This window comes from Hyperolius riggenbachi, chromosome 3, assembly GCF_040937935.1.
Source record: "Hyperolius riggenbachi isolate aHypRig1 chromosome 3, aHypRig1.pri, whole genome shotgun sequence".
Classification (NCBI taxonomy): Eukaryota; Metazoa; Chordata; class Amphibia; order Anura; family Hyperoliidae; genus Hyperolius; species Hyperolius riggenbachi.
This window is the reverse complement of record NC_090648.1, coordinates 60,197,246-60,213,739: the sequence shown is the minus strand read 5'-3', so window position 1 is coordinate 60,213,739 and position 16,494 is coordinate 60,197,246. Positions and strand designations below refer to the sequence as shown.

At 45.2% G+C, this 16,494-nt stretch overlaps 1 protein-coding gene across 1 annotated transcript; it reads left to right on the top strand.

The window, feature by feature from the left end:
• The first annotated feature begins 3,409 nt into the window (after positions 1-3,409).
• On the top strand, positions 3,410-4,282 carry LOC137562145 (oocyte zinc finger protein XlCOF6-like). The gene has a single exon (XM_068273476.1). It carries the CDS (start codon positions 3,410-3,412, stop codon positions 4,280-4,282), a length of 873 nt encoding a protein of 290 aa, XP_068129577.1.
• Positions 4,283-16,494: the final 12,212 nt, after the last annotated feature.

Genomic DNA, 16,494 nt, shown 5'->3' with positions numbered 1-16,494 from the left:
GGTGCAGTGTATGTATGTGATGGTGCAGTGTATGTATGTTCAGCAGAGTGTATGTATGTGACGGTGCAGTATATGTATGTTCAGCAGAGTGTATGTATGTGATGGCGCAGTGTATGTATGTTCAGCAGAGTGTATGTATGTGATGGCGCAGTGTATGTATGTTCAGCAGAGTGTATGTATGTTCAGCAGAGTGTATGTATGTGATGGCGCAGTGTATGTATGTTCAGCAGAGTGTATGAATGTGACGGCGCAGTGTATGTATGTTCAGCAGAGTGTATGTATGTGATGGCGCAGTGTATGTATGTTCAGCAGAGTGTATGTATGTGACGGCGCAGTGTATGTATGTTCAGCAGAGTGTATGTATGTGATGGTGCAGTGTATGTATGTTCAGCAGAGTGTATGTATGTGATGGTGCAGTGTATGCATGTTCAGCAGAGTGTATGTGTATGATGGTGCAGTGTATGCATGTTCAGCAGAGTGTATGTATGTGATGGTGCAGTGTATGTATATTCAGCAGAGTGTATGTGTGTGATGGTGCAGTGTATGTATGTTCAGCAGAGTGTATGTTCAGCAGAGTGTATGTATGTGATGGTGTAGTGTATGCATGTTCAGCAGAGTGTATGTATGTGATGGCGCAGTGTATGTATATTCAGCAGAGTGTATGTGTGTGATGGTGCAGTGTATGTATGTTCAGCAGAGTATATGTATGTGATGGCGCAGTGTATGTATGTTCAGCAGAGTGTATGTGTATGATGGTGCAGTGTATGCATGTTCAGCAGAGTGTATGTATGTGATGGCGCAGTGTATGTATATTCAGCAGAGTGTGTGTGTGATATGGTGCAGTGTATGTATGTTCAGCAGAGTGTATGTATGTGATGGTGCAGTGTATGTATGTTCAGCAGAGTGTATGTATGTGATGGTGCAGTGTATGTATGTTCAGCAGAGTGTATGTATGTGATGGTGCAGTGTATGTATGTGATGGTGCAGTGTATGTATGTTCAGCAGAGTATTTGTATGTGATGGTGCAGTGTATGTATGTGATGGTGTGGTGTATGTGTATTCAGCAGAGTGTATGTATGTGATGGTGCAGTGTATGTATATTCAGCAGAGTGTATGTATGTGATGGTGCAGTGCATGTATGTTCAGCAGAGTGTATGTATGTGATGGTGCAGTGTGTGTATGTTCAGCAGAGTTTATGTATGTGATGGTGCAGTGTATGTATGTGATGGTGCAGTGTATGTATGTTCAGCAGAGTGTATGTATGTGATGGTGAAGTGTATGTATGTTCAGCAGAGTGTATGTATGTGATGGTGCAGTGTATGTATGTTCAGCAGAGTGTATGTATGTAATGGTGCAGTGTATGTATGTTCAGCAGAGTGTATGGGATGCAGACTTTTTCTGTGTATAAATAGGTTTGTTTTGCATGTAAAATATGTTGGAACTTTCCAAATATACCATGAAAATAATAATAATATTCTCAGAATCTTTGTATTTTATTTACAGTGTTAGATTTTTTTTAAATCCTGAAATGAATTATAAATGTGTATTTTATCTGTTCTGTTGTTGATTATTTTCATGTCAGGCTAAATTGTTCTTCTAATGTACAAATCTAAATAGTTTTGGTGTTGTTGTTGTTACTGCATGAAAGCAATCCTATTGTGAGATAATATTGTGTCTGTTCTTATATTCTGGCCATCAAAATGTGTCTTTTTAAATTGAGTGATGAGGACGTTGAGTGATGTCTAGTTGCAGCAGCTGTGATTTCTTAGGAACGTTAAAGGACCTCTGTCTCGAAAATCTTAAAATTTAAAATATACAGTATGTAAACATATACAATTAAGAAGTACTTTTCCTTCAGAGTAAAATGAGCCATAAATTACTTTTCTCCTATGTTGCTGTCACTTACAGTAGGCAGTAGAAATCTGACTGAACCGACAGGTTTTGGACTAGCCCATTTCCTCATGGGGGGTTTAGGGGATTTCCTTATTTTCAAAATGCACTTAGTGAATGACAGTTGCTCCATCCAACTGCCAAAAAAGTGTACGTTGAGCAGGGAGGCTGGCCAGCATCTTTGTATAAATAAATTGTATAAATCTTTTTCAAAGAATAAAGGCCATGCTGAGAATCCCCTATGGAGAGATGGACTAGCCCAAAATCTGTCGGTAATGTCAGATTTCTACTATATGCTGTAAATGCCAGCAACATAAAAGAGAACTAATTTATAGCTCATTTTACTCTGGAAGAAACATACTTCTTATTTGTCTGTGCTTTAAATTTTAAGAATTTCGCGACAGTTCCTCTTTAAAGAGGGCCTGGGGTGGGTTCATATAATTAAAAAAAGACTTGGCTACCTGATCCGGGGTGCTGGACGGATCAGATAGCCACCATCCGCGCCGCTCTCTGCCACTCCTGAGCCCTGCACTGCCCCACTTTCACTTTTGTGACCTCTGGGCATGAGACCCACCTTATTAATTAATATTCCCTTGCTTATACCCTAGTTACAAAGAATACAATGTTTTGTAAATATCGCCTTTGTTTACCGGGCAGTCAGACCTGTGGCCTTCTAGAGGCACATATTCCTGGTAACTGGCCGCATCATTTCTCTAAACTCTGCTTAAAGAGAACCTGTATCTCAAATCTTTTACTAGACTTCAGTACCTGAGGCTAGAATACAAGTATACTTACATTCTAACTTTTGTGACCTCTGGGTCATGAAGCTGGAAGGAGAGATTTATTCTCTCCCAGCGTGCAGGGAGGTGGGGGAGCTGCAGGGGGCGTGGCCAGGGAGAGACAGTTGCTCAATGGCAGCTGGGGAAAGCCTGCAGGAACACCCCTAGTGGGCGTTTTGAGCAAATACTCCCCCTCCTCCCTTTACCCTCCGAGATAGTGACAAGTATTGTCGCTAATTCTGGTTGGCTATAGCGTGGTGGTGGGAGGGGGGGGCAGAGAGTGGCGGTGGGGGAACACAGAGGCATGTCATGAGGCAGAGAACATGCCTCTGTGTCCCATCTACCCTCCCCCCCGCACCGCCTCAGGTTCTCTTTAACATTAATACATTTCCAAAACTAATATCAGCAGGTGCAATAGGTGGATTTATTTGGAGCAAATTATTCGAATTGCAGTATTTTATGATGACAATTTTTCTGTGGGATTCTTGTGAATGACTATCTGATAAGAAACAAGCAGCACTATAGATTACCCTGTGCTGATTTCAAGTGTCTTAAAAGGGATTATCGTCTGCAGTGTAGTTTTGTGGCAGACCTATTTTTTTTTTTTTATCCACTGTCAGAGCTTCTGGGCATAGAGTAAAATAACATATAATATTTTTAATTGCAGGTGAGTTCAAAATCTGAATTCCTGCTCAACTGTGAAAATATCTTACAACAAACTGGATCTCCAGCAGCCCATGATGAGTCACAGAGGAGACAAGCCGCATCACTGCTCAGAGTGTGGGAAAAGCTTCACTTGTCCATCAGAGCTTATTACTCATCAGAGGATCCACACCGGGGAGAGGCCATTTTTCTGCTCAGAGTGTGAGGACAGTTTCACTCAAAAGTCACACCTTAAACAACACCAGAAGATCCACACTGGAGAGAAACCATTTTTCTGTGTAGAGTGTGAGAAACATTTCACTCGAAAGTCAATCCTTGAAGTACACCAGAGGATCCACACCAGAGAGAAGCCATTTTCTTGTTCTGAATGTCAAAAATGTTTCAGTCGGAAGGAAAACCTCATGGCTCATCAGAGGATTCATACTGGAGAGAAGCCTTTTTCCTGCTCAGAATGTGACACATCTTTCACTAACAAGTCATCGCTTATAAGCCATGAGAGGATTCATACTGGAGAGAAGCCTTTTTCCTGCTCTGAATGTCAAAAATGTTTCAGTCAGAAGGGACACCTCAGGCTTCATCAGAGGATTCATACTGGAGAGAAGCCTTTTTCCTGCTCAGAATGTGACACATCTTTCACTGACAAGTCATCGCTTAGAAGGCATCAGAGGATTCATACTGGAGAGAAGTTGTTATCTTGCTCTGAATGTGATAAGTCCTTCAGCACTCAAGAAACATTTATTAGGCATCTCCGGACTCACACTGGTGAGAAACCATATAAATGTACAGAATGTAACAGATTTTTCGCAGATAATGCAAAACTTACTCAGCATCAGAGAACTCACACAGGAGAAAAGCCATTTAGCTGCTCAGAATGTGACAAGAGCTTCTCACAACAGTCAAATCTGAGAAGTCATAAGAAGCTACATGAGCGAGTGGATGTGAGCCTGTAAGCTGTGTTTTAATGAACATTTTGCAGTAGCATCACTGGATTATGATCTTTGATAAGTAGAAAAGGTTCATTAATGTGTGATTTGGGGGTTGGTGCATGAAGCTGCGGTAATATTGAAGGACGAAGACAGTGCACAGCAATATTATTGTGACTACTGGCAGCAGGTTACCGTGAGTTGTGTTACTAGTGTGACCCATGTTAGTAACACGAGCATGGCTATGTTAGCAATGTTACTAATACACTTTATTGTAGCAATGCAAGGGTTACTTGAGTACCGCGGGTTGTGCTAATAGTATAACTTGCGGTAGCACGCTTCTGGTAATAACAGTAATATCAGTGGCGGACACAGACAACAGTGGGCCCGTGCCAAATACCAACTGTGGGCCCCTGTGATGAGGCAAAAAAGTGGGTGTGGCCAGGGCCGGCCCTAGACTTTTTGCCGCCTGAGGCAAATTTTTAAAAAATTGCCACCGCCGCCCCCCTCCCCCTTGGGGGGGGGGGGGGCGCTCTTGGGGGCCGCCGAGCTGGAGGGGTAGCTGGCAGGATGGGGGTATTGGGCCAGCGGTGGGGAGGGGGGTCGGACCCCCCCTCCCTCGCCTGGGTCCCCCGTCCTCCACTCCCCTCCAGCCTTAAATAGAAGCAGCCATATGTGTAAGAGGCACGGGCGGGGAGGACACTCACCTCTTCCCAGCATGCGCTCCACTGACGTCACTTCCTGCAGCGTTGCAGGAAGTGACATCAGTGGAGCGCACGCTGGAACGAGGAAGAGGTGAGTCCTCCCCGCCCGTGCCTCTTACACATAGCGGCTGCTTCTATTTAAGGCTGGAGGGGAGCGGAGGACGGGGGACCCAGGCGAGGGAGGGGGGGGGGGTCCGACCCCCCTCCCCGCCGCTGGCCCAATACCCCCGTCCTGCCAGCTACCCCTCCAGCTCGGCGGCCGACTCCCCGCACCCACGGACGGGCGGGTGCCGCCCCTGGAAATTTGCCGCCTGAGGCAAAAGTTTCACCCCGCCTCATGAGCGGGCCGGCCCTGGGTGTGGCCATAACAAAAAAGTGGGTGGGTCCAAATATGTTATATATTTACCAGAAAAGTCTATGGCACCCTTCCCTGAGCCCCTAAAATATTTTGCAATGTATATAGGACACTCATTAAAGAGACACTGAATCGAAAAAAAATTATAATTTAATGAATTGGTTGTGTAGTACAGATATTTACTAGAACATTAGTAGCAAAGAAAATATAATTTTATTTTCAGCTATATAGAGTTTTTTTTATAACTTGGCATCATTCAGTATTTGCAGTTTACACAGCATTCTACACTCAGCATTCTAAATGATTTTACAAAGCAGGCCAGTGAACTATTGACCTGTCCTCTGCAGAGAAAAAGAAGATACAATGACTGACAGTTGAGATAACAAGCTTCAGGAGGCAGAGCTCTCTGCGACTTTGAAAGTCATGGAGCTCAATGGCTCTTATGCATAGATAACTGGAGTTTCTTAACTTTTCCTGTACTGGAAACAATATTAGACTTGTGTCTCTGCTCCTAATGTTTTATTTCTTAGCTGAACTACACATACAAATCATTATATCATTTTTTTTTTTTTTTGCTTCAGTGTCTCAATAAGTTAACTTTTTGGGGACCACTGGCATAGATTCTACACTGCACTTGTGGCTGCTCTGGGCTGATTCAGCGTAGGAACTACGCCAGCTGCCGTTTCCACTCCCGACGCGATCGTGCACACCCAAGAGGTCAAGTGATCACTACGATCACCGGCGGATCGTAGTGATCACTTACAGAGCTGCGGCGGTAGGGGGGGAAGAAAAGGATCCACTCACCTCCCTGCCATTCCCCTGATGATTGGCGCCCCCCTCCGCTCTGGCCGGCATCTCTGCCCTCTCTGAAGTCAGCACCGGGTCCCGGCTTGATGATGTCATCAAGCCGCGACCCGAAACTGAGCGACAGTAGGAGCAGAGATGCCGGCCAGATCAGAGTGGTCCACTGTGGCTCATCGCTGGAGCCTGGAAGGTGAGTGAAGGCTGCCAGCTACTGGGGGGACACAAAGCCCAGCATGCCACACTGGCGAACCGGCTGCCTGACCCCCCAAACGTGTGCCCCCCTCCCATGCAAAAACGCCTGGTCCTTAAGGGGGTTAGGCAGCCGGTCTCCAATAGGTTAATTTATGAAAACACATACATTGCTTAGTGTATTCCCCTTCCCCCACAATCACTCCAGTTGCCCCACAATTAGACATGAGAAGCCATCACTCCTCAGCACTCCATGCACACACAGTCAGTGGCTTGAAATTATATTTTACCACCACCACCGAGAGTCAGCCATTGGAAACCCAATCTCCTCCACACACAGATAACCCTTAAAAGAAGATCTATGGAACTTGCCATAAATCATTTCCTTTTAAACATTGCCAGTTGCCTGGCAGTCCCGCTGATCTTTCTGGTCAGTAGGGTCTATATCACACATCTGAAACAAGCATCCAGCTAATCTTGTCAGATTTGTCTTAGACACCTGATCTGCATGCTTTTTTTAGGGTCTATAGCTTAAAGCATTAGGGCCATTCACATTTGGACGATTAGCAGGTGTGTACCACTAATCGCCAAATCACTGGTGATCGCTGGTGCTTTTTAAAGAGCTAGCGCAAATAAAAGTATATGGCAGTGATCTCACTGCCACGATCACCACCGATTTGCGATTATTCGCAAACACAAATGCCGTGCATGCATCGCTTTTTCACGATTTTAGAGCATTCACGATTATAATGTTAAGGACATCGGCCACAGCTCTTTTTTCCATTTCTCATACATCAGGCATGTCCAAAGTCCATTCAAGGGGCCAAATGCGGCCCACCGAGCCTTTTCTGGTGGCCCCCAAAGCTCTCTACAGTTGCTGATTTCATGCAGCCTGCAGACCGTAGCTGTGGTGCCGCATGCAGTGGCCACCTTGTGTCACCGCTCCGCCTCTCCCTTTATTTGCCTGAGGGTTATCATCCACCTCTGGGCTTATGCAGATGAGACCCCACAGCTGCTCCCCTTTAGGCAACCTGCCAGCAAGCCATGCACGGATGTTTAAGGGGGGTGGCAGGGCAGTGTTGTCATCACCCTTGACTGCCCAGCAGCCCATGGATAACTGAGTGGCTGCAACTAGCTGCTCTGCTCTCTCCCTATGCTCAGCGCCTGCAAGTGTGTAGTCGAGCCGTGTCCAGACAGCAGCTTTGGCCATTAACATTGCTCTGTTTACACAGTGACATTTGTGGGTTGCAAGTTGGTCCTCCTGGGCCCCTGTGAGCAATGGACGTTCTCGTGCAGTAGCATGGCCTGCACCGCCGTATGCAGAGCCGGGACAAGGTCCTCCAGCACTCAAGGCTGAGACACCAAAGTGCGCCCCTTCATCCCTCCCACCCCAGCCGTCACACACTGATTGCTATTAGACTAAGAGGGCCACAGGGCCCACAACCTCCCCAACACCTTAATATCTAGTTATCTGGCTTGCAGTCACTGCCATGTATCCCCTTTTCTTATTTCTTTCTGCTTCATACACAATTAGGAATGACAACTGAATGAATTGTGCACCCCCTCCTACACTGCGCCCTGAGGCTGGAGCCTCTCCAGCCTATGCCTCGGCCCGGCCCTGGCCGTATGTCCACCACTGGGTAATATTGCCATGCACTGTCTGCACACAGCAATAATACTTCAGCTTCATGCATCAACCCCTTAAAAGCTTAATCCACCATCAGAGACCACAGGACAGACAGAAAGTACATTATTTTTTGGTGAATAAATTGCAAATGAAGTGAAATGTGAGCTGGTACATTTAAACCTGGCCATTGTTTAGTGTACATTTACAATAAAATAGACTGTAATACTGGAAGGATACCCATTTAACTGTTTAATGACCGATCCACGCCAATCTGCGTGGACACGGCAGCAGCCCCAGGACCGCTCAATGCCAATTGGCATGAAGTCCTGGGGTGGGGTTTTGCAGGAGATCGCATGCGCCCATGCGCACACATCTCTGCTTGAATGATGGAGCTCCGCTCCATCATCAGTCTCCCAGCGGCGATCGCCACTAGGAGACTGTTAGATGGCGAAACCGCTGTCTATTTACACTGTAAAGCACTGCAACCTATGGCAGCACTGTACTGGGGACAGCCGTGTGACAGCTGACCCCCTGGGAGGCAAGAGAGAGGCAAGATGCCTATGACAGCCTATCCTTGTGCTTGGCTGGCGGGGGGAGGCAGGGGATAAGAAAAAAATAGAAAAAAATAGAAATATTAATTCAAAAAAACCCATAAATAAATAAATAAAAATCATGCCAGCAGGGATCAAAGCCCACCAACAGAGCTTCAGAGCCCACCAACAGAAAGCTCTGTTGGTGGGCAGAAAAAAGAGGGGGGGGGATCACTTGTGTGCTGAGTGAGTTGTACAGCCCTGCAGTGAGGCCTTAAAGCTGCAGTGGCCTAATTATTAAAAAATAGCCTGGTCACTAGGGGGGAGAAGCCTGTGGTCCTGAAGTGGTTAATCAGTGTATCATGTACTGTTATGGTGCTCATACATCAGACGATGTATGGCCAGATCGACCAAGAGACAGATCTCTCTCTGATCGAATCTGATCAGAGAGAGATCTGTTGCCTGTAGGCTGATTTCCAATCAATTTCAGCATGAAATCTCTCGGGAATCGGCCTTTTAATGCTGCATCCGCCGCCTCGACACCGGCGCTGTCTCCCCTAGTGTAAAATGTGTCTCTGGCCCCAGGCTTGAATACTTCACCTGTCGGTGGATGCTGCTGGCTCCGTGCTCCATCCTCTTTCCACAAAAACATGCCCCACATGGTTGCCGGTGTAATGTGGGTGCATACGTGACATCACACATGCGCCCATGTATATGCCGGCAACCATGTGGGGCGTGTTTTTGTGGAAAGAGGACAGAGCATAGAGCAAGTGGTGGGAAATGAGAGGTAAAGCATTCATGCATGGGGCACCGGGGGGGGGGGGGCATTTTACACTAAGGGGGACAGCATTGGGGGTTCCGTCGTGTTAGCAACTCGTCCCGATATCGCACTCCACTCTGTTACCGCTGTGCACCCGATTGAGCATGTCGGTCCATCTTGCATCGTGTCTGATTGATACATGCGCTGATCGAGCATGCTCTTGGCAGCACTGATTTTCATTTGATTATAATAATCGAGTTGGATAGTCGATTGTCCACCAATTTGCCTGATGTATGGCCACCTTTAGGTTTATGCTCTGTAACTTGCCCTTGCAAGCTATTTTTTACTTTAATGGGAAGTTATTCCACATTTTTTTAAACTCTATATTTGCATAATTTGTGTTCATTATTGGATTTAGAAAATTATACCAATCTGAGGTTGAAATAGTCTTTTAGGCCCTGATTGACTTGCGGAACAGTTAAAGTTTTGCATATGTTCTGATTTGTTGAATAGGTTTTATCTGCTCATTGATGAATGTGGTTATGTGACTTAAGTGTGTTGTAGTTGTAGTAAAAACTTTAAATCTTTAATATTTGTCTGTGCTGGAAATATTGTTTTATCAGATGTGTCTTTAGTTTGATTGCTACAGCATTTTCTGTAAAAAAAAACCCAAAAAAACACCAAAACAGGGGTTTTAACGTGGAATTAAGAGAAGCTGAGTGCTCATGGTGTCCAGACAGGTATAATGTATTTTGCTATAGAGACCACATTTCTATCTGGCAGAGGTGGACTGGATCAGCAATGGCACCCAGAAGTGCAAATACATTTAGCGCCAATGTAGTACTCAAAAGTGGCAGTCAACTGACGAGCCTGTTGACCCAAAACTGAATGACTTTAGCTTTGTCAAGACAAGCCATCTCCTCATAACTGCAGCCACCACAATCACCACAACCATCCATAAAAGAACAAACATAAGTGTGCACCATCTGCTTCAGCTGTTGTTGATGGCTATGGCCGTGCACTTCCGGTATTTGAGCTAGTCACACTAGAGTTCTCCAGGCATCCAGAAGACTGTCCCTGACTAGGCATTATGAGCACTTTCTGGCTTCCTATACTGAGGGGTGCAGGTGATGTCTGGTTACCTGTAAGCTACCTATAATGGGAGTGTTTGCTCTCTGCTTACCTACACTTGGGGAACATATTATTGAGGGGGAGTGCACTCTCTGGCTACCAATAAAGGAAGGGGGCACTCTCTTGCTACCCATACTGGGGGAGGGGCACTTTCTGCTTAACTACACTGGAAAGGTGTACCCTGTGTGCATCAGTTTTTCTGCAAGAGCCAAGAGTCCCACACAAACAATTACAAGTCTCCTCTGCTCCATAGGCTGAATTTGTCTTATAACAGTTCCTGTATATGCACTGGAGCCACAATAACTTAGGCAAAAGCATCGGCCAGGATCGGCAGTAGTCAGCTGACTACTGCTGTTCTCAAGAAGACATACATCATGCAACTTGGCAGCCAATCGACCATCTGATTTGATTATTATAATCTAATTGGATGAAAATCGGTGCCGCCAAGTACATGCCCAACCGACAATGTAACCAATTTTTGCCCTGAAATTGGTCGCATAGTCGATTGCGCATGCTGCAAGATGCTGGGGCGACTTGCTCGATCAGGTGTGCGATGGGAATGGCCTGCAATTTTGCGACGATCAACGAACGCGATGAAAGCCCCAGTGCTGCCCCCCCAATGATAAACATCCCCCCGGTGCAAAGGTGCAATGTATACATTACCTTTCCGCCGCCTTCTCTTGTCCCTGCAGGTTCTGGGTGCATTCCGCTGTGCATACATGCGTGCCCCATGTGGCTTCCTAGTAAGGGGTGCGTGTATGACGACAGTTGTCATACACGTGGCCACATTGCTAGGCAACCACGTGGCACATGTGTATGATGAGCATAGGAGCACAGGAGCCTGTGTGGACAAGCAGAGGCTGCGGAAAGGCAATGTATACATTACACCTGGGCACAAGGGGATATTATCATTAGAGGGAAAACCTCTAAAACTAAACCTAATCCTACTCTCACACAGAACCCTCCCTGTACCTATCCCTAACCCTAGGACCCCCCTGGTGGTGCCTAACCCTAACCACCCCCCTGGTGGTGCCTAACCCTAACCACCCCCAGGTGGTGCCTAACCCTAAGACCCCCCTTGTGGTGTATATTGTACTGTAACTATACTTAACCCTACTCTCACACAGAACCCTCCCTGTACCTATCCCCTAGACCCTCCCTGGTGGTGCCTAACCCTAAGACCCCCCTGGTGCTGCCTAACCCTAAGACCCCCCTAGTGCTGCCTAACCCTAAGACCCTCCTGGTGGTGCCTAACCCTAACCACCCCCCTGGTGGTGCCTACCCTAAGACCCCCCTGGTGGTGCCTAGCCCTAACCCCCCCTGGTGGTGTATATTGTACTGTAACTATACCTAACCCTACTCTCACACAGAACCCTCTCTGTACCTATCCCTAACCCCTAGACCCCCCTGGTGGTGCCTAACCCTAACCACCCCCCTAAAGGTGCCTATTCCTAACCACCCCCCTTACTGATTGCTTTACTATGTGAATAATAATGGTTTACAAATAATACTGTAAAAAATATATTGCAATTTACGTTACGTACTGATCGCTTTATTTTGTGAATAATAATGTTTTACAACCAGTAAGGGATACAATTCTAAATAATGTTTTAGTTAAATACAATAAATATGTTTAGTATTTTTATAAACGTTATTCGTCACGGGCACATTTTCTAAACTTAAATCATCACAAGCACAGTTATAAAACATTAAAAATCTCTGGGCGCCGTTTGTAAAAAATAATCTCCGGCGCCCTTTTTTCCTGTTCGGCGCCCATTAAACGATATTTATTATGGGAGTGAATGGCGGCGCCCTTTTTGTCCACTAGCTGCCAGTGCCCTTTTTTCCCTGTTACCATTTGATACAGCTATCCAGTGGGAAAAGGAGTAGGAATTTGTATCTCTGTGAAGGTACATAATTTGGTTTTAAATGCAGGTGTTGTTTCTACAATCTCAGGTGAAGGGTATGTGCAAAAGACTCATATTCTCTATATGCTGGGAAAACTTCAGTGTCTGAATGAATATAAATAAACAAGGATTCTGTGTGTGATGTTGTAAATCTCTCTCACTTGTTGGGGGCCATGTTGGCTCTGATAGCCTTTCACTCTTAGACATTTTCAGCAAATTTTACTTGTGTATGCTGTACAAATATTCATTTTCCATTAATTATGTATAATTCCCAATTTAATTTCCATATTATTTTATAACATTAGCATTCACATTTTAAATTTCAAAATAGTGCTGACATATTAATCAGTTATTTTGACAGTATATAGTCATGTCCCTAACTGCCTCTGCTGTGGACAGTTTTGTGCCAGACATCACAAGATACTTTTTAAGGTGTGGACCTCATGCCTAGATAGATCTGAGCTGTTTTGGTGGCACAAGGCGGGTTTGGTTTCAATAAAATATTAGAAAAGTTAGTTTATGTGTTTGATGATCAATGGGTGATACACTTTTGGTTTTTCCATAGTAACAACTGAAAATGAATACCCATTGAAAACCTAAAGCATTTTTAACCACTTGAGGACCACAGTCTTTTCACCCCTTAAAGAGACTCTGAAGCGAGAATAAATCTCGCTTCAGAGCTTATAGTTAGCAGGGGCATGTGTGCCCCTGCTAAAACGCCGCTATCCCGCGGCTAAACGGGGGTCCCTTCACCCCTAAATCCCCCCTTGCAAAATCCACGACCAACTTGGTCGTGGATTTTGCTCCTCCTGGAGGCAGGGCTAATGGCCGCAGCCCTGCCTCCAGTTGTGTCTATCAGACGCGCATCGCCGCATCTCCCCCGCCCCTCTCAGTGAAGGAAGACTGAGAGGGGCGGGGGAGAGGCGGAGATACGCGTCTGATAGACGCGCGTGGGGCAGGGCTGCGGCGGTTAGCCCTGCCTCAATACGGAAGCGCTCCCCCGCTGCACGGAGGGGATTTGGGGGTGAAGGGACCCCCGTTAAGCTGCGGGATAGCGGCGTTTTAGCAGGGGCACACATGCCCCTGCTATCTATGAGGTCTGAAGCGAGATTTATTCTCGCTTCAGACTCTCTTTAAGGACCAGAGCCTTTTATTCCATTCAGACCACTGCAGCTTTAACGGTTTATTGCTCGGTCATACAACCTACCACCTAAATGAATTTTCCCTCCTTTTCTTGTGACTAATACAGATTTCTTTTGGTGCTATTTGATTGCTGCTGCGATTTTTAGTTTTTATTATATTCATCAAAAAAGACATGAATTTTGTCAAAAAAATGATTTTTCTAACTTTCTGGGCTGACATTTTTCAAATTAAGTAAAACTTCTACATACATTTTTGTCCAAATGTATTGTGCTACATGTCTTTGATAAAAAAAAAAAAACATTTAGTGTATATTTATTGGTTTGGGTAAAAGTTATAGCGTTTACAAACTATTTATAACAGAAATATAGATCAATATACACAGATATGGATCTATATATTATATACTGTATACACACAGATATATAGATCTATATAAACAGATATATAGATCTGTATACAGATATATAGATCTATTGTTCACAAAGAAAATTTATAAATATACATATATATATATATATATATATATATATATATATATATATACATATATATATATATATATATCACTAAGGAGTCAATGGGGAAGGGATCAGAGGGTTAATAAAACTGTTCAAAAGTGTTTACATTTCACATTTTTGCTCCGTGGAGCACAGCGTGTCTCTCCCTGTCAGGGATAGACAGGCAGAGCAGCTGCTTATGTGAGCGATCGCTGTGACTGGCTCACAGCGATCACATGTACAGGTGCCAGGCTCCTGGTTGTTACTTAGTAACAAAGCTGTCTAATGTCAGCTTTGTTACATTAATCGGATGTCGGCACTGCTTCTGAGAGCCCTGAAAGGGCTTGACGTAGAAGATATGTTGAGTCAGAACGCTGCTGCCACCTGCTGGACGTAGAATTAAACTACGTCGGTCCGTAGGTGGTTAATTAACTGGACATGTCACTGTGATAAAAACAAGCAAATAAATAAACAAACAGTTGATTGCCATAGAATTTTTACAAAAACTGACATTAAGCACTGACATGGTTAAATTTGCATACTCATTAACATATGTGAAAACGCCTGCAAATTTGCGGTAAAATTTGCATCCGCGTGCAAATTCGTTTTTGCGTTTTCCGTGACTAATTCGCACCACACAAGTGGAAATGGGCCCTAAGTTACAGACAATACTTTGTAGAGCAAGCCACAATTCTTTTATGCAAATCATTTTATTCAAGAGGACCTGTCTGTGATACAAAGAGTTTTAGCACCGCAGTAATCATGACAAAATAGTATAAAGGTAGCCATACACTGGTCGATTTGCCATCAGATCGACCAACAGATAGATCCCTCTCTGATTGAATCTGATCAGAAAGGGATCGTATGGCTGCCTTTACTGCAAACAGATTGTGAATCGATTTCAGCATGTCTTCGCTGTCTCTTCTCCAGTCTGGGCTCCTCCAGCTTCACTTTACTTCCTGCCGGGGAAGTTTAAACAGTAGATGGCGCTCTATTGTTTAAATTTCCTGCCGGGACAGGAAGAAGTGAAGCCTGTCGGACTCTGAGCCCAGCGCGGAGACGGAGCAGCGGTGACAGTGGGGACTTGCACCGGTGGAACAGGTAATATATTGCCGCTGTATTGCATCGGTCATCGGGCATTCGAACACCGCTATCGACGCACTCCCGACTCGCCAGCGATCGAGCGAAATCTTCCGCACGGACAGGAATGACGGGAATCGGCGGGAACGATGGATTTTGGACGGAAATCGATCGTTCCATCAGCGTTTGCGTGACGATTTCACAGCCGATTCGATCACAGTGATCGAATTGGCTGTGTATCGGCAGGAAAATCGGTAAGTGTATGGGCCCCTTAAGATTTTATAAATGCAGGTGAGCACAAAAAAAACAGTAGCAAAGCATCGAGCACATTTTATAGTCTATCGGTTTAAGCCTAGGACACGCTTTATTTATTTATTTATTTTACCTCACAATAAAGAATATTGTTCTAAAATAGCCTGAAAAAGGGTTATTACTAATTATATACAGTACTGTATTAGATTTCTAAATTCAATGCAATTTATTGATTGAATTTAAAGTAAGCTGCATAATAATGTTATTTTTACTAGTTGTATAGATTAAAAACTGACTCAAATTCAAAAATGACATCAACCCAGAGGATTAGCTGTATGGTTTATTCAAACAATACAAATAGCATTTTATCATCATCAACATAAGCAACCGTTTCCAACTCAGTCTGGTTCTGATGATCCAGTGTGCCATCAGCAGGAATGCTCTTCTAGAATGAGTCAGCAGTATTGTTATTTTATTATTTTAGTTTTAAGGCTGGTTTCACAGTGGGACGTTAAAGTCCCACGTTACAGCAGCCAGTAACGCAGCCTAAGGCCTGGTTCACATTAGCGTTCCCTGTCCGGATCCGCCTGATCGGATCCGGACCGTATACTGTACAAACGGAACGTACGGTCCGCATAGCAATGCAAAGTCTATGCGGACGTTCACATGCGTACGTTCTGTACACTCTGGAGCCGGATCGGATCCGGACTCCGGAGGCTATTCCAACATGCGCTATTTTTTGGGTCCGGATCATCCGGCCCACGCACCCGGACCGGATCCTGACTGCACCATGTGGATATGGAAACCTATGGGGAACGGAAAGCACAGAACACACTGGAGACAAACACCTGACATTCTACCCGACTTCTTATGCGTATCATAGCGGCCATTTCGGATGGGGACACATGGGCCCAGCATATCTGGAGTGGAGCAGCAGTGACACACGTGCTCGAGCTGCTTGGCAGTATGTCGGAGGTGGAGGTGAGGCCTACAGCGGAGGACCTGATTGTACAGGTGCACCAGGTGCACCTTCTGCAGACCCCAACAAATTTTAGGTAATTTTGTTATTTTTTTAATTTTTTTTTACTACGGATCCGGATGACAGTCTGATGCATGTCTGATGCATGCCTGATGCAAACGGACCGGATCGGATCCGGATGGGAACCGTACGCAGTCCGCTCCGGCCCACGTGGTGGTGATTGACAGCGCCAATTGCGCAGACGCAGTACAGAGCGACCTCCAGGTCGCTCTGACGTCATC